The 18,241-nt window shown below is 40.7% G+C and overlaps 2 protein-coding genes across 3 annotated transcripts in view; one reads left to right on the top strand and one right to left on the bottom strand.

Moving 5' to 3' along the window:
- Positions 1-133: 133 nt before the first annotated feature.
- JKAMP (JNK1/MAPK8 associated membrane protein) lies at positions 134-16,374 on the top strand. Of its 2 annotated transcripts, none has more exons than XM_070418990.1 (7): positions 134-228; positions 2,136-2,209; positions 2,802-2,956; positions 8,291-8,497; positions 9,951-10,132; positions 12,886-12,962; positions 14,721-16,374. In XM_070418990.1, the coding sequence occupies exons 1-7, from the start codon at positions 225-227 to the stop codon at positions 14,937-14,939; spliced, it is 918 nt and encodes a 305-aa protein (XP_070275091.1). In that variant the 5' UTR covers positions 134-224; the 3' UTR covers positions 14,940-16,374. The 2 variants fall into 2 exon arrangements, with proteins under 2 accessions (XP_070275091.1, XP_070275082.1); XM_070418981.1 differs by having other exon boundaries at positions 2,118-2,209.
- The window catches only part of CCDC175 (coiled-coil domain containing 175), a 60,194-nt gene continuing 57,322 nt past the window's right edge, over positions 15,370-18,241 (bottom strand). Inside the window, exons 20-21 of the mRNA XM_070419001.1 lie at positions 16,183-16,334; positions 15,370-15,499 (exon numbers count right to left, since the gene is read on the bottom strand). Of these exons, the coding sequence (XP_070275102.1) occupies positions 16,246-16,334 (89 nt within the window). The 3' untranslated portion in view covers positions 15,370-15,499; positions 16,183-16,245. The remainder of the gene's footprint in view (positions 15,500-16,182; positions 16,335-18,241) is intronic.

Here is an 18,241-nt window from a genome sequence, read left to right as displayed (position 1 = left end):
GGCCCACCCGCGGACCCGGCGCCGGGGAGGGAGGACCCGCGGCCTCCTCGGGGGCGGGGCCTCGGAGCCCGGACGGGGAAGCGCGAGGCGGGGGCGGAGCTTCGGAGCGGTCGCCCGGGTTACCAGGAGGCGGACCCGCCGAGGCGTCCGTGGCCCGGATGTCCGGGCGCAGCGGGCCCTGCGGCTGATCCTGGAGCTTCTCCAAGGAAACTTACCCGCGGCCCATGGGTGAGTGGTCGCTGGGGTCCCGGGAGCCTTTGCAAAAGCTTCTAGCCTTGGCTGCTGCGCGGGGCTCGGCTCATCCTCGCTCCCGGTTCCCCCGCCCCTCGCCGTGGGGGCGCGCCCTGCACTCTCCTGGGGATGGGGGTGGGGTCGGGGCCTCGGCTCCGGCCCGGATGCCGAGGGGAGGCCGCTGCGCGCGGGGAGGGATGGGCTAGAGGCCTCCGTGGCTGTGGTCGGAGCGTCCCTTCAGTCTCCGCGTCAGTCCTGGCTGAACACTCACCAGGGTGGACTTCACAGCTTAGGGCGCGGGAGCAGAGGCTGATGGCTGCATAGCTGTTGTCTCCCGCTTCAGCATCAATCGTGAGTGTAGGGGGCCCGTCACAGAGATTGCAAAACACCAAGTCAGAGTGCTAGCTGCAGGGAATGTAAGGAAAGTGATCGGACGCTGGGAGACAGGGTTGGTTTGGCCGATGATAAGCTGGTGCTGGTTTTCAGGACTTGGGGTTTGAGAAAATTGACTTACATTCAAATAGATTTATTAAGCATCTACTATCGGCAAAGCCTGTGTAGAAAAACTTCCGATTCTTTAACCCGGGGCTTCTCAAAAAATCAATTCATTTCCATGCATTAGCTTAGATCATTGTGATTACAGTTGGTTTAAAAATAAGCGTCAAAGAAGCCCGGGAATTTAAAAAAGAAACAAACTCAAAGATTTGATAAAAGTGAAACTATTAGACTTGAGGCATTTTAGTCAGTGTTATTTCTGTTGTTTTTTTCTCAACTGCAAAAGGAGAAAAAATCAGAAGTCTATTCAAATTTGAAAGGAGAACCGGCATTGTGGACCAGACAGTCTCTAGATTGTGAATTCATGAAGAGTTTGGAAAATGATTGTTCATCATAATTATAAAATGCATGATTTTCTAATTTGCATTTGATCAGGGTTGTTTTGGAATTATTCCACACTAGGCTAAAGGTTCCGTGAAGGCAGGGACTGCCATGTCCCTCTGGATCTTTAGTTGACCCTGACCAGTGGAATCTGACATTTAATGCATGTTCGTTGAATGAGTGAATCAATGAAGGAAGGGAAATGTCCCTGATGAAAAACAACCCTCCTTCAATAACCTCTACCTGTTGATGAGGTCAAAGACAGTCGGTCCGCCCTGAGTGGTTTTGTAAAGAACAGCTGCTTTTAATTTCCCCCAAGCCTCCAGATCTGGGGGTTGATTCAGGCAGTGGTTCCAAGTATTGGTCAGAGTCCCCGTGACAGCCTTGATGAAGTTTTCAGCTGTCCTTGACAAAAGTTAGGACAATGTAAGTAAGCCTTTTATAAAGGTGAATTTATTTACTCTAAAGGCCTGCCCTTTATTCTGAAATTATGTTCTTTCTGCTTTTCTGGTATTAAAATGTGTCCTGTTATGAAAGAAGGTGATAGTAGATAGTGTGTGTGTTTGTGTGTTTGTGTGTTTGTGCACGTGCACTTAATGTCCTGTCTGAGCAAAATAAAAAGAAGTGATCCTCTACCAATCCTCTTATTAGAAAACCATTTTAATTCAGAAGGCTAGACCACCTAATCAAGGGGAGTGGCTGGCTGGAGCTACTGGTTAGGCTTTGAGTTCTAGGGATACCTCCTGACCTGCAGGTAGAGGACTGAGGATGTTCATCACAAGAAACAGTATTAACAACAAGGTTCCAGTGTAACTTTGTGCAGTGTCGTGTCACAGTGTAAAGGAGAAATTTAATTTTTAAAATAAATGCACAAGACTTTTGCCACGATCCATATGATTATTTTATTTGAAACTGTACTGAGATATTTCTGCCAAGTGCTGCAACTATTATTGCATTATTTGTTTATAATCACAAAAGATGTTACTGTACTGGCATTTGTTTTTAAAAAGCTGTCGATATTCAACCAGCATGCCTCGGACTTTACTGTGGGAAGACCCTCTTATTTAAAAATGGCTCAACTGAACTGTATGGAGAATGTGGGGTAAGTCTTAATGTTTGTATGTTCATTTGTAAAATTTTTTGCTTTTGAAATATTTTCACATGTAGTATATCTTTTTTCTTCAGTCTATACTCATTAATTTCTAAAAGACTATGTAGGCATTAATAAAATCTTTGTGTTGTCATATTGATTGTTTATAATACATCTTTCTTTACAGTCACAGTTACTGTGTTTTTCAGAACATTTTATAATTTTAGAGTAATTTTAAATTACTTTTTATTAATGATATAGTACAGTGACTTGGATATGCAAGTCAGTTAACATTACAATTCCAGAACACTTGTTTGCAATTATTTTTATATGATGTTAATAGCTAAGTTTGTCATTTAATATTAGTCAACTATTTTAGTAACTTAGTAAAAGGACTCCTTTTACAGTTGGTTTCATACAGATATAGGCAAATACAGTGTAGATTTCTTTTTATTTTACTTACGCTTTCTCTTTTTTATATCTGAAAAGATGCACATGTAAATAGATGTTTAAACAGAAATGGGACATTTTATAGAAAGATTTTGGGGGTGCTAATGTTCTAAAGTAATATCTGTACATAAAATATTATTTTTATATGTTGTAGGTGTGTCCAAGAGGACAGAGAACAAACGCACAGAAGTACTGCCAGCCTTGCACAGAATCTCCAGAGCTCTATGACTGGCTCTATCTTGGATTCATGGCTATGCTTCCTCTTGTTTTGCATTGGTTCTTCATTGAATGGTACTCGGGGAAAAAGAGGTTAGCACTTCCTGTGACTGTATCTGGATGCACTGATGCTGGAATAATTATTAGTCAGAATCAAATAATTATACTTCTGTTGTTTGTTTTAAAAGTGGTAAGCCTGTTTTGGTTTTATATTCTGATTACTCTTGATTGTGGCAAGAAAACTTAATGATAGGGCATGCCTCAATATGAATTGAGGGAAGTATCCTTTGTCTGTTTTACTTTAAATGAGTTTGAAGGAACTTTTTTTTTTATATGTCTTTCTTTTTTGTTGAAGAAATTGAAAACATTTTAAAATTATCATCTTTATTGGTTTTTTACAAAGAATTGCTTTATTCTAGAATACTTTGTGATTTAATTTACTACTAGTAATCTAGTGTTATGTAGTTAAAATGCTATAGCTGCAACCTAGTTATGAAAACTCATGCTAGCACATTATCTCCATAAGCATCTATTAAGCACTGTTTTATGTTCATAAGATCAGAGGAGGAACTACACAAATCACTGACATGGTTTATAGTCATAATCTTTTAGAGAAGACAAATGTATATATAACTGAATGTATTATAAGTCAGTCTTAAAACTTTATAAACAAAAAGTGTGTAAAAGCACTGTAAACAAAATGCTCTGGAATCATGAAGAAAGGAAGAGATAAATTGTGCCTGGTAGGATCTGAAAGACTTGGGAAAAAAAAAAGAAAAAAAGACCATTTTAGGCAGAGGAAAGAGCTTGAGCAATGGCATGGAGGTATGAAATGTGTGCCCTGTTAGGGTGGTAATGGAAGTGGTCCTGGGTGATCAACGTGTGGATTGCTTATGAAAGAAAGGTGATGAAAGGAGAGTGGTGAAGGTAGGCTGCAGCCAGCATGTGAGGGTTCCTGATGAGGATGTGAATTTTATTCTACTGGGAATGAGGACCCAAATTCTACCTTAGCATATATTAGCCATGCTATGTATGGCTTAGTATATATGGCTTTTAGTTCCTCTAACATCTCAGTATCTTTCCTGCTTTAGGTCCTTTCCCTTACCCCAAACTCTTCTCTGCCTGAAATACTTTCTTGTCCCTCTAACTGCAACTTTTTACCTAACTGCCTTTCCCCCCCTTCGGTTTAAATTACACCTACTTGGAGAGGCCTTCCCTGACCCAATCTAAAGTAGGTCTGTCCCTTATTTTTCTTTTTTAATAGCACTCTTCATTTGTTTTTGTTTTGATTTAGCACTCAACACACTTTATAGTTAAGTTTATTTCCTCAGTTAGCGTTCCGCCCACCCCTGACTGCCAGCTCCAAGAGGGCAGTGGCCCTCTGTCCTCCATGGAATCTGCAGAGACCAGCAGAGCAGCTGGCCCATGAGAGATGCCCACTCAGTATTTGCCGAGTGAATGATTTATTCATGAAGGTTTGGTTTAGAGAAGTAACATCCTTGGATGTGTATTTTAGGAAGATGACTTCTGTGGAGGGTAGATTAGAGGAGAGATATATTAGAAGGCTGGGGCCCAAGAAACAGTGATGGCCAGACTCGGGTCCTGGGAACAGAGGTGGAAGATGGAAGTGGAATCAGCACTTTTCTGGATCCTACGTAATAAGTCCACGGTGATTATTTATGTTAGAAAAGCATTCATTATTTTTCAGAAGAACATATAAATAGATTTTTTAAAGCTCTCATCCTTTTTAAGATTTTTGTTACAGAATAATGAGAGATGACAATGAAAAGGATGTGATGCGCAGAAAGCTAAAATAGAGTAAATGCTCAGTTAGTTGTTGGAACTTCTCGGCTCAAAGTAGAGAAGAGATGGGGGTAGCAGATGTAGCTTCCAAATGCATTAGAACTAAAACATCAGGTGTGTTTTGAGGGCGGATCTTGGAGCAGAGGGTAGAAAAAGCAGTGATCAGTGGTAGGCAGGGGAGGAGGTGGATTTAAAAAGGACATACCTGCTTTGCCTAGCAAGTTGGTAGCAAGTAACACAAGGGCCATCTTTCATTTTCCTGAAACGCACTTTTTTTTTCTTAATTTCAGAGAAAAAGCAGGGCGGGGGGCGGGAGGGGGGGGGGTAGAGAGAGAGAGAGAGAGAGAGGAACATTAATGATGAGAGAGAATCATTGATCGGCTGCCTCCTGCAGGCTCTGTACTGGGATCAAGCCCCCACCAGGGCATGTACCCAAACTGGGAATCGAACCGTAACCTCCTGGTTCATAGGTCGACACTCAATCATTGAGCCACGCCAGCCAGGTGAGATGTTGCACTTTTAACGAAGGTAGTAGGGCCCTAGCTGATCAGTGTTTCTCAACCATTTTTTATTATCACATCTTTAAAAAACCTTATAGATAACCTTTCGTTCCTTAATTCCATCTACCCTCATGAAATTTATGTTTGTTTATGCAGTGTATGTATATATGTGCTTTATTATAACAAGTGTAGGAGCATTTTACCCACAAGGACCAGTTCTTGCCCCCTGGGGAGTGATGTCACTATTGAGAATACGTGGCTAGATAATAATCAAAGCTCTCTTTTCTGGCACCCTTGCTTCTCCTGGAGTTTAGTATTAAATTTGTTTTTCTTTAAGACGAGGGCGAGATAGGCAGAAATTGCACATTTCTATATAATGCAGTCAGAAGCTTTGCTTTTTATGTGATTTGTATTTATATAATTTACAACTTTTCAAATATACTCATTCAACAGTCTTTAGGGGTATTTGCAATACATTGCAGGATTCAGAGATGACTAAATTGTGGATGCTCATGGTCCAATGGATGAGATGACAAACCTTCACATATATATCAGGTCCAGTACTAGAGGCATGTGCAGAGATTTAAGGCTGCCTGAAGAAGAAAGTTAATTTTACCTTCTCCACTAGGATGGTGTCATAGAAGAAAAATCTGATTTTAAGCTGGACTTTGAAAAATAATAGTTTTTGATAGAATAATTGCAGAGTCTGTCAGACATAAAGAAAAAGATGTGCAAATGTATAGAAGCAAAAAGCTCCATATAATCAAAAAATGAGAGCTGAGAATGCTGTGGAAAAAAAAGGTTGAAGGCTAAATGAGGCCAGAATATAAAGAGATTGGGACTTGGGGAGTCAGGAAATGCTCATAAAACGGGGGGATGACCCCAGAGCTGATGTTGAAGGATGCAGTTTGCCAGAGGGGGAAATACGTTTTGAGGGGGAGAGTGAAGCATACCCAGATCTGTGAGGGGTGAGTGATTTAGTAGGGCCAGAAGGTGTGGAAGATAAGGCTGGTGAGGAGTACTTTTCCTAAAAGGCGGAAGGGACTCAGGGAAGTACTTTGATAAGGATAGTTTGAGGGTCAGATTTCATTTGGTAAAGATCACGTGGTTGACTGCAACTGGATTGAAGGGGAGTATGATAAGAGACCAGTAAGAAGGCTAAAACAATGGCAAGAAATGATGAGATTAAAATTTTGCCTCTAAAAATATGAATTCTATAAGGAAAGAAAAGATTGGGTTATAAAGTGTAAATGTTTGTTTAAGTATCCAGTGTTTTCAATTGTGTAAAATGGTGCTAGGATTCTGCTTCCAACAATATGGACTAATCATGAGCTCCAGGTGACCTTCCTGCATGACGTTCTGAAGTCTGCGGAAGACAAACTAATTAAGACATTGCTGGTCTTCCCGGAGTTAGGGGAGAACTCCAAGAACTCTTCTCTTTCAGAAAACAAACCTGCCCTGAGCTGGGGCCAGAGTGACAAAGCAGGCAGTGGGGATGGGAGGGTGGCCGAGGTTAATTGTTGAAAGGAGCAGTGCTATTGGATACTGAATCATGGGCAGCCATGGCTAAGCCTAGATTCCCAAGGGGCTGAAGCCCAAGGTAGTCGTGTGCCATGGCACCTGGGGAAAGCAGTAAGTCCTTTTTGCTAGAAAGCTTCCCCATTCTCAATTTAGGCCTATAAGACTCTGGTTTAAGATCTATTAATGATCTCATAATCTGTGATTAGTAAATGAAATAATCACTATGACTGAGCGTTGGTAGTCATAACAAATAATATATGCTCCCAGAGGCCTACAGATAGTGGACTTTTAGCTACAGAGTATGTACCTGTTACCTTTATAATGTTTAAAGAAATAGAGGGTGCAGTCACAAGGATCTCCAGTCAGTAAGAGATTTGCTTAAAAAAAAAAAAAAGGCATTTCTAGAAATGAAAATGTATACTTGTCCCTCAAAACGGTAGGTCAGTTACTAGATTAAACAGTTGAAGATAGAATTAGTGAATTAGAAAAAATATATACAAAGAAATAACAAAATGCAGCACTGAGAGAAAAGGAGATCGAAAATATGAAATATGTTAAGACGTGGAGCATAGAATGAGAAGCTGTATTATGTATCTGTACTACCTAGTGGGAATCCACTCCGGCTTAAACATTCAGACTTAAGAGACCGTCACAGGTCAGACCGACTGCCAGTGTACTCAGAAGGAACACGGCCGACAGCAGGCAGCATCAGACATGTCTTGTCAGCAGTGGCTTTTCAGCGGTTGTGCTCAGCTTCGAGGAAATGAGATCCACATTGAGTGGGTGTGAGAGTCGTCAGGCTTAGTCTTATGCCCCGGAGGAGCGAGAGTAGTTTTGAAGCATAAGTACAATGGGAATAAAAACTTTTTCTAAAGTGCTGGCCCTGGCCTGTGTGGCTCAGGTGGTTGGGCTTCGTCCAGTGCACCGAAACGTTGCTGATTCCATTCCTGGTCAGAGCATATGCCCAGGTTGTGGACTTGATCCCTAGTAGGGGGCGTGCAGGAGGCATGTTTCGCTCTCACATCAATATTTCTTTCTCCCTCTCTCTTTCTCTCTCTAAAAATAAATTTAAAAAATATTTTTAAAAATAAAAAGTGATAAAAGACAATTAATAGAAAGGTTAATTCTAGGGTAGAGACAGGTGTGTGGAATGGGGAGAAACAGGTAGATATAAGTTGTTCTTGTTCTAGTTATTGGGATAGATGGTGAGCTTACAGTATTATACTCTATAACTAATATATTAGGTATAATTTTTGTGTATTTTTTATATTTAAGATAATTTTAAAATGATGCATAAATAACTAAGAACATTTTAATAGCAATTTGGCGAGGCACTAAAGATAAGGGTAGATCTAATTTCTGCTCTTCTGCACATTTAGGTGATACTGGCACGGTATAATCCCTTTTTAGTAAACAAGGTTAAACTCTTCTCAAGTGGTTTTCATGTATGTTTGACTTTTCTTACCCGTTAAGAAGATATTTTGTTTCAGGAGTCAATAGTTAAAATTTCTTTACAGAAACCATATCTTGAATCATATCCAGGTTTTATGAAAAGCCATTTAGTGCTAAGTTTTGGGTAATTGTGCTTCTTTTGTTTTGCTAGTTCCAGTGCACTTTTCCAGCACATCACCGCATTATTTGAATGCAGCATGGCCGCTATCATCACCTTACTTGTGAGTGATCCAGTCGGTGTTCTTTATATCCGTTCATGCCGAGTACTGATGCTGTCTGATTGGTACACGATGCTTTACAACCCAAGTCCAGATTACGTCACCACCGTGCACTGTACGCACGAAGCTGTCTACCCACTGTAAGTGTTTATCTAGACTTAAGATCATGTTTTGAAAAATGATAATTATAGATTTAATTCATTTCCATAGGCTTTGAGCATCGTAAAATGGCATCTAGGCCCTGGGGGAAATATACAAAAATGATTTTCTTCTCTTAAGGGATACATCGTCTGATAGGAGAAAATAGAAATACAGCTTAGTATAATAGAAGTGAAAGTGTTTTTGCTTTGGTGTTGAAGTATGTGTAAACACAAAATAAGCCATCTGTGTTTCTTAGAAAGGGATTTATAAGGAACACCTTTTTGATACACAGCAGAGAAGCAATATCTGACATATGGGAAAGAGTGTGGGCTTTGGAGCTGAAAGCAGGCTTGAGTTTGAATCCTGGGTCTGCCAGCTGACCTGTTAACTGGATCATGTTAGGAGCCTCTTGTAGCTCACATTGGGAAAATGGGAATGATGATCCCTTGTAAGGTGATTTTGAGGATTAAATAAATCCATACAGATCAGATACTGTGCAGTGCTTCACGTATGGGAAGCACCCAACAGTCGCTGAAATTATTATTAGAGGGTTTGGGTTAATGTTCTTTTTTCCCCTGTTTTTCCAAATAAATGTAATTTCCATCAAAATATTTTGTTTTAAAAATATCAAATTCATAACATTCTATATATCATTCCAGACTACATTATTTTTAGAATTTCTGTAAATGGTTGGTGTTCATTTGATGTGTTCTTTTTGGTAAAGGTATAGTAGAAGAGTCTGGTATTTATGTTCTAGTCCTAGGAAGTGTTCATTACATAATATACTCGATAAAATAGTCCTTTTTGAGAAAGTTCTAATAGTACTAAGGGTCAAAGTACACATGCACATATGTAAAAAGGTAATTTTCAAAAAATAAGATCCAGATGTAAAGATATGAAAATCTTTTCCACCTGCCCAGCTTTAAGTCCTATCTCTCTCTACATGTATTTATAGCTAAAATTTACATATAAAGGACTGATAAAATCCCTTGATTTAAAAGAGCTGTACCATCAGCTTCAATTAATGAAATAATGGCTACATAGTATTTCACATAACATTTAACCAGTTATCTGTTGTTGAATATTTATTTTGTTCCTTAATTTTCTTTATTATATGATCCAATAAAAACCTTGTTCATAAAGTTATTTTTGTGAATCCCTGATTATTTCCCTTTGAAAATTTCTGCAAGTAAAATTGCTGGATCGAAGGATATAAACATTTTTTTAGGATTTTGGATACACATTTCCAAACTGCCTCTGGGAAGGGACCAGCGTGCACTTTTCAGAAATGGTATGAGGGTCCTTTTGGGAAACCGTCCACCAATGTGAATATTCAATGGGTAGACGTAATATGCTTTTTTAACCTTTTATAGGACCTTTGATTTAAAAATGATCAATGATAAAGTATTTTAAAAGTATTTTTGATCATGTAATTCCTTATTTATTTTACAGCTACACCATTGTATTTATCTACTATGCGTTCTGCTTGGTGTTAATGATGCTGCTCCGACCTCTGCTGGTAAAGAAGATTGCCTGTGGGTTAGGGAAGTCGGATCGATTTAAAAGTATTTACGCTGCTCTTTACTTCTTCCCCATTTTAACCGTGCTTCAGGCAGTTGGTGGAGGCCTTTTATGTAAGTATGGGTAAATAGCTATATATTTATTATATGTGATCAACAATGTTTTCTCTGAGTATAATTTTGGAGCTTTTTCTTTAAAATGGAATTTTTTAATTCTTGAAAATAAACCACAGTATATATTTTTGCTAAAACATAATAAGCCTTATTTTTTTTTTTAAATCATGATTTTTTTGGGAATGAAATAGAAATTCTCAGGAAATCAGTGGCAGCTAACCAAAACTGATTTTTATTTAGAGAATATTTTGTATTTGAAGTTTATAACCTAAACAGAAAGATTTTTAAAACCCAAGTATAAATTAGAAAACAAAAACTGGTTTTTGCATATAATATATGGAAATTACTCTTGGTAATGTATACTATTTATCAAGTTAGATTTTAGATTTCTAAGTTTCTTTATGAAAACCTTTTAGATAACAGTAAAATAATCTTCAGTATATTCTTTATTTTAATACTAGAGGCCTGATGCACGAAATTCGTGCACTCGGGGGGAGGGGAGGGCCCTCAGCCCAGCCTGCACCCTCTCACAGTCCGGGAGCCCTCGGGGAATGTCTGACTGCCGCAGAGGCGGGAGAGCCTCCTGCCACTGCGCTCGCCATCCATGAGCCCGGCTTCTGGCTGAGCAGCACTCCCCCTGTGGGAGCACACTGACTGCCAGGGGGCAGCTCCTGCGCTGAGCGTCTGCCCCCTGGTGGTCAGCATACATCATAGCAACCGGCCATTTGGTCGATTTGCATATTACCCTTTTATTATATAGGACTAGAGGCCCGGTGCACAAAAATTTGTGCACTCGGGGTGGGGGGGGGTCCCCCAGCCCGGCCTGTGCCCTCTCACAGTCTGGGACCCCTCGGGAGATAATGACCTGCTGGCTTAGGCCTGCTCCCGGGTGGCAGAGGGCAGGCCCAATCCCTAGGTGCAGCCCCTGGTCAGGTTCAGAGCAGGGCCGATTGGGGAGTTGGGGCACCGCCCCGTCATGCACAGAGCAGGGCGGATCGGGAGGTTGCAAAGCCACCCTCAGTCACGCTCAGGATAGACTGATTGGGGGGTTGGGGCACTGCCCCCTGTTACACTCAAGGCAGGGTCAATGGGGAGGTTGCGGCGCCACCCCCTGTGACGCACAGAGCAGGGCCAATCAGGGGGTTGGGGCGCTGCCCCCTGTCACTAACAGAGCAGGGTCCATCAGGGGGGTTGGGGCGCTGCCCCCTGTCACTCACAGAGCAGGGCCCATCAGGGGGTTGAGGAGCTCCCCGCTGTCACTCACAGAGTAGGGCCGATAGGGGAGCTGGGACACCGCCCCCTGTCACACACAGAGCAGGGCGGATCAGGGGGTTGGGGTGCTGCACCCTGTCACACTCAGGGCAGGGCCAATGGGGAGGTTATGGCTCTACCCTGTCACACACAGAGCAAGGCCCGTGGAGGAGGATTGGGGCGCCAACCTCTATTACCCACAGAATAGGGCCGATCAGGGGGTTGGGGCGCCACCACTGTCACACTCAGGGCAGGGCCGATGGAGAGGTAATGGTTCTACCCTGTCACACACAGAGCAGGGCCCGTGGGGGCAGGGGGTTGGGGCACCTCACCCTGTCACACACACAGCAGGGCCGATCAGGGGGTTGGTGCGCTGCACCCTGTCACACACAGAGCCACAGGGCAATCGGGGGGTTGGGGAGCTCCCCCCTATCAGGCACAGAGCAGGGCTGATCAGGAGGTTTGGGCGCTGCCCCCTGTCACGCTGATCCCGGTGCCGGGAGCCTCGCTGCTCCGCTGATCCCAGTGCTGGGAGGCATATTACCCTTTTACTATATAGAATAGAGGCCTGGTGCATGGGTAGGGGCCGGCTGGTTTGCCCTGAAGGGTGTCCTGGATCAGGGTGGGGGTCCCCACTGGGGTGCCTGGCCAGTCTGGCTGAGGGGCTGAGGGCTGTTTTCCCGCTGGCAGTTGACTAAAAGCTCCCAACCGCTCCTTGTTTTCTTTCTTTTTTTTTTATTCTGGGCCAGCTTTAGCTCTGAGGCCTCGCTGCTGAAAACATGGATACAGTGTTGCGGTCCGGGGCTGATTGAAAGCCGGTTTTGTTTAGCTTCTTATTTGCAACATAGTAATAGTTGCTTAGAGTTGCAGTTGAGAGGCCGGGCAAGTGAGGCAGGGAACGTTGGAGTCTGCAGTCCCTGGAGGAAGCAAGCCTCCCTGCTCCCTTCAGTGCATGGCTGCCGGCCGCCAACTTGGCTGACAGTTAATTTGCATAAGGATATGCTGATTAGCCAATGGGAAGGGTAGCGGTCGTACGCCAGTTACCATGTTTCTCTTTTATTAGTGTAGATAGCCATTCATTCATTTATTCAGCAACCATTTAGACTAAATTGTTATGCAAAGGAAGAATAAGAAAAAGTTGGTGTTAAAGGGTTCACATATTAGTAAGAAAGCTGTAAGTAGCTGAGGGGACATAGCGTGGTACTTATTTGAATATGTGACATTGACTGGGATTTTGACATTGACAAGGATGTTAGATACCATCTTTTATATGGATGTTAGATACCATCTTTTATACACTGCGGAGCCAAAAACATTTACTGTCTGGCCCTTTACAGAGAGCCTTTGCTGACCCCTGCCTCAGGGCACCGAGGCTTCCGTCTCTCACAGGACTGATTGAGAAAGTTTTCTATTATGGGGAGAATTAAACTTTTGAAATTTTTTGATGGTTTATTTCAAAAATTTGCTTAATTTTCAATATAATGCCAATGTTTGTTTTTCAGATTACGCCTTCCCATACATTATATTGGTGTTATCTTTGGTTACTCTGGCTGTGTACATGTCGGCCTCTGAAATAGAGGTAGGAAAAATGTTTTCCTTTGTTAGAGATTTTTTTTTAAGGGTTTGACAATTGAATAGCAGTATAATACATATGATATGACATAGCACAACTGGTTGTTTTAGTAATCTTTGGCTAGTTGATGTCATTACGTAGCTTATGAAGGGTTGTATACTAGACTGTATTTGCTTGGGAAATTAGTGAAGTAGTCAGGCTCAACTATCTAGCATGTTGGAGAAAAAAAATCACATAATTTACCAGAAAATATTTAATTATGAAATGTTGAAAACAACACCATTTTGAGGGAAACGTAAAAATGCTTTATGATATATAGAACTAATTTTACAGTATATTTTACAATGGCAACACTGTCATCAGTAATTATACAGTACATTCTCCACCTTTCTGTATTTTGTCTCCAATTTTATTTTCTTGATTATGGATGTTTACAGTTGTCCTCTAATATCTATGCTATTTAACACTAACAGTAACATTACTCTGATACTGTTTCTGTTTTGAGATACCCATTTGTGCTTCTGACTTTTCAGTATTTCTGTGGAAGGTCACTGTTAGAAAGGACTCCTTATTTTGAGGCTGACCTCTGAAGGAATAGCGTGTCAGTGGCTTAGTACTATTTCACCCGAGCTTGCTAACCTAGTGCCCATGCACTGTCTTCGCTGCCCACCACACATGATAAGACATGTGCCTTCTCATAATTCTTAACCTTAACCCAGGGATATTATATTTTAATTTAATCCAGAGATTAAAGTACATTTAATTTAATCCAAAGCTTGATCCAGAGAAAGTAAGTTGTTAACTATTTTGGAATGCTTGCTGTTGATGCTCTCTTTCAGTTCATTAGTGAAGAGGTGAGAGAGAATGACTGACAGGAAGAATAATGTAGTAGAGGAACAGACAGAATATTTTGATGTTGATTATTCAATTGTTTCCATTTCCCCTTTATAATCTTTAATCATTGTCAAAATATGTATAATTAAAGAAGATAAGCAAATTAGTTTTAGCACGTTTTTCAATGCTAGGGAAATATTTGAATAAAATGAAATTTGTGAATTTGTTTATTATGCATAACTACTATAGATAGTAGTTATGTTAGCTTGAAACTTATTTGTATCCCTGCCCCTGGGAATCTCTCCTATATAAAATGTTCATGTACTTCAATTAGGACTCCACCCATAAATCCGAGAGAGAGACCTGGATCAGGAAGACAGTCTATAAGTCTAGCTTTAGGCAAGTTAAAGAGCCATTTAGTAAGAGAAAGTTTGTAATGGAACATTGCAAATTCCATTTCAGTATGTTTATTAGCACATTCAGCTATTACTTTAATAATAATTTGGGCCTTCCCATTTCTGCATATTATAGAGCTGTGTTCAAGAAGAAAAAGAAACCAGAGTAGGTCCCGTGTCATTTCTGCTCCCTTCTACTGGTCCAGGCAGCAGACCCCAGGAGAGCTGGAGATTAGGGAAGCTGGTGTGTGCGCCCATTTCTCACCTGTAGACGCAGCTGCAGGGCAGGAGGAAGGCACGTCACTGGCGTTCCCCTTCCAGCTCATTCCTTCAGAAGCAGCCCTAGTGCTTCCCGAGTTGACTCAGGTCTTGTGCTGCCTCAGGGCTTACATGACCTCAGCCAGGAAGCCTCACCCTGCTCCTCGGCAAGTGTAGAGGCTAGCAAGTGCTAGGTTATGACTTTTAAATAATACATTTAAATCAAAATATAAGTGATTATCTGTTTCTCTCTTCTTCCTTTTATAAAATGATACAGAACTGCTATGATCTTCTAGTCAGGAAGAAAAGACTCATCGTTCTCTTCAGCCACTGGCTACTTCATGCTTACGGGATCATCTCCATCTCCAGAGTGGATAAACTCGAGCAAGACTTACCCCTTTTGGCCTTGGTACCCACGCCAGCCCTTTTTTACTTGTTCACAGCAAAGTTTACTGAACCTTCACGGATACTCTCAGAAGGAGCCAATGGACACTGAATATAACGTGCCAAAACCCCTAAGAAGTATTCTTAATAAAAAAGTAAAGAAATTAAAAATGTATTAGTTCTCTTCTGTCATACATGGGAATGAGATTGTCAATATGTCGAAATGTTTTTGGTTGGTTGGTTTGATTTTGTTTTTGACCTAAGACTTTATGGTTAGACTTAGAAAATATAAACACTATAATACTCTCTTACATAGTATAATACACTATCCCCGCTTATAGCACACTGTTATATGACAGGAAGCCTATCTCTTGTTTAGAGCAAAAACATGCTTCTGTTTTTATTAAATAATAAGTATAATTTGGAATTCTTAGCTTTGGCACAATTGTGCTTGCCTGATGTGTTTCAACCTGGCTTTCAAGTGTAATGAATTATAAAGACACATACCTGTGGGGCCTGATAGCAAGCATGGAAATGTAAAGTATGTTGTTTTTTGTTATCTGTTTATTTTCACCAATATAGTATTTTCATCAAAAATAGAGCATAATTTATATAACAGGTTTTCTGTTTATAGGTAGTTTGGTTGAAAATATCTTCATATTATTTCTGTTTCTGTAAAGAAAAACAGTAATGAAAAACAGTAATGAAAAAAAGTCTCAAATGTTCTGACATTTGTATTTGCCACACTAATTGTGGAAATTAAAAATATTAGGTAGTGAGATTAATGTCTTTTTCCCACGTGAATAAATACATGTGCTCAAATATTTCCTTCCTCTTACATCTTATTTAAAAAATTTGATTTTAGACAGGGGAGGGAAGAGAGAGAAACATCAATTGGTTGTGCAGAGATTGAACTGGCAACCTAGGTACGTGCCCTGACCGATCGAATCTGCAACCTTTTGGTGTATGGGATGATGCTCCAACCAACTGCGCCAGCCAGCTGGGGCTTATATATTATTTTTTAAGGATGCATACACATGCCACATTTTTTTGATCCTGGGACACATTTTTCTCCACATTGGGACATCTCTGAATTAGGCTGCATTACACAATTGATGGCTTCTTAGATTTAACAAAATGCAGAATCTCTACAGCATAGGAACAGTTTTACTGTGCTGATTGATAGGTATGCTGCTTGTTGATTTTTATACTCTGAATAGACTTATGGTTGTAACCATGGAAATAAGATTTTTATTTACTGATTCTGCTATTGGTGGGGGTTACCCAAGTTTGTTAAATCTCAAACTTTAAGACTTTCATTGACAGTTGCAAATTGTGAAAGAATGTGCACTCACTTTCTCTATAGTTTTGTTTATGCCTTTTGAATTCACAGCAGTTGTATCCTTGGAATTATTTTGTTATTTTTTCTTCGTTACTATCTTTTTCACAATACGTGCAGCCAACGGAAAACGAACTTTTTTGGTACGTGTCTGTTTGGTCGTCTTTTCTGTAGGAATAAAAATAAAATTGTAAAAATTCTCTATGTATTTCAGACAGGTTTGGGTGGTTATTAGTATCCATTAAAATTCTAAGTTGCCCAAAGAATCCCTCCGTTGGGCAACTGCACAGTTGGAAACGGGGAGGCCTGGGGGGTCATGTATCCGATTACCAGGACTGTTCTTTTCCCACCACATTTGGAACCATCTTAAGGCATCTTATCTGATGTTCTATTCTAGCAGAAAAGCGTGTATGCAAAAGGAGAAATCATGCAGGTAATTATGATTACAACTCAAAGGCAAAGGAATACTTAATACATATCTGCATTTTTAATTTGCACTGTGAAGAACAAGAGGAATAATTCATAGCACCTGTGGCTGCTAATGTTAGCTTGTTAAAACATGGTTAAGAAATATACCAAAACCACCCTTGTCTAGCTTAACTTTGTCTTGACGTAGGTCCTTGTAGTATATTACAACTCACTGCTATAGTAATAACTGTGCTAACCAGTGCCGGATAGGTTATTTAAAGTCAAAATATTTTCTGATTTGGGTCAGTGTATCCATTTGTTACCTTGTTACCTATTTGCCTAAAACCACTGTTTGCAAGACTTGACTGCACATTGGAACCAGCTGGAGAGACTTTCTAAAAACATGCCTGGGTCCCAGCCCCAGAGACTCATGGTGAATTGGTCTGGGGTATGGGCCAAAGAGTGTAAAACCTTCTCCAGGTGATTCTAATGTTTGAGAACCGTTGTCTAAACTCTCTTCCTAGTTCAGATTTTAATTTTTCCAAGAGACCTTTTCACAATTTTTGGGCAAATGATTTTTAAAACTATTTCTTACTGAAATTTTGATTCTGCTAGATTATAACTGTGTTCTTTTCCATTAAATGATCAAAATACAGATAATTGTATCAAGTTCTTGTCCATCACAATAACAAAAAAGTAACAATTATATGATATTTGATCTTTATTTTAAAATATCTCTTGACCTAAAAAGTCTCTATAGAGCAGACATCAAGTTAAAATATTTGGTTAGTATACAGATTATTTATCTGCATTCAAAATTATAGTACAGTTCAAGGACTTTTGGAATTTTAAAACATTCTTTTTGATGCTTTAAAAAAAATCCATATCCAGTTGCTATTTGGTTTAGGTATACACTACACATTAACTTATTTACTTGTTTACAAGAAAGAATATTAAGGCAAAAAGTAACGATCTTAGATTTCAGGATGAAGCCTGGTACTTTTTGACAAGCTAACCCCCCACTCTTGCCAGCTGGAACCCCAAATCTCCACTCAGCCATGCTGCTGCAGTTCTTGGCCAGGTGATCGGGGCTGCTCCTTTGGGAAGACATCCCTGTGTATTCCCAACACCCAAAAAGACTCCGACACCCCACTTTACCTTCCCCCATAGCCACTCATTAGGAGGAGTCCCCGGGATTCTAATCGTCTCTTGTCTCGTTCTCACAGGATGTTCACTCTGACATTCATACTGGGTGTCATTCAACTCTGACAGCATTTGTTCTGGTGCCAGACTCAAAGGTGCTCACTCTGCTAATTAAGCTAGTGCAGTGTTCCTGGAGAGGGTCAGGACCTGCTGGGCGGCAGTGACATGATGTGTCCAGAAGAGGGCAGGGGAGAGCTGTTGAGCTGAAAGAGATCAAGGCCTTGTCTAGAAGTCCCATCTGTGAGAGAAGCCATTCAACAAGAACATTTCAAAGCTAGGAGATTACAGGTGGCTCAGAGGTGGCCAAGTAATTCCCGGGACCAAAGCTGACCTTTATCACCTCAGGAGGGTGGTAGGCTTCAGGGATCTGATAAGTGCTTAATAAAGGTCTAATGCTTTCTTACTGCTGCTATCACTTACAGTTTACAACCGGGGAGGCTAAATAGCACGTAAGAAACAAAGCT

The sequence above is a fragment of the Myotis yumanensis genome, unplaced genomic scaffold, assembly GCF_028538775.1.
Source record: "Myotis yumanensis isolate MYYU_CA2020_CCGP unplaced genomic scaffold, mMyoYum1.0.hap1 SCAF_1, whole genome shotgun sequence".
Classification (NCBI taxonomy): Eukaryota; Metazoa; Chordata; class Mammalia; order Chiroptera; family Vespertilionidae; genus Myotis; species Myotis yumanensis.
The sequence above is the reverse complement of the archived record's forward strand: the minus strand, read 5'-3'. Positions and strand labels throughout refer to the sequence as shown.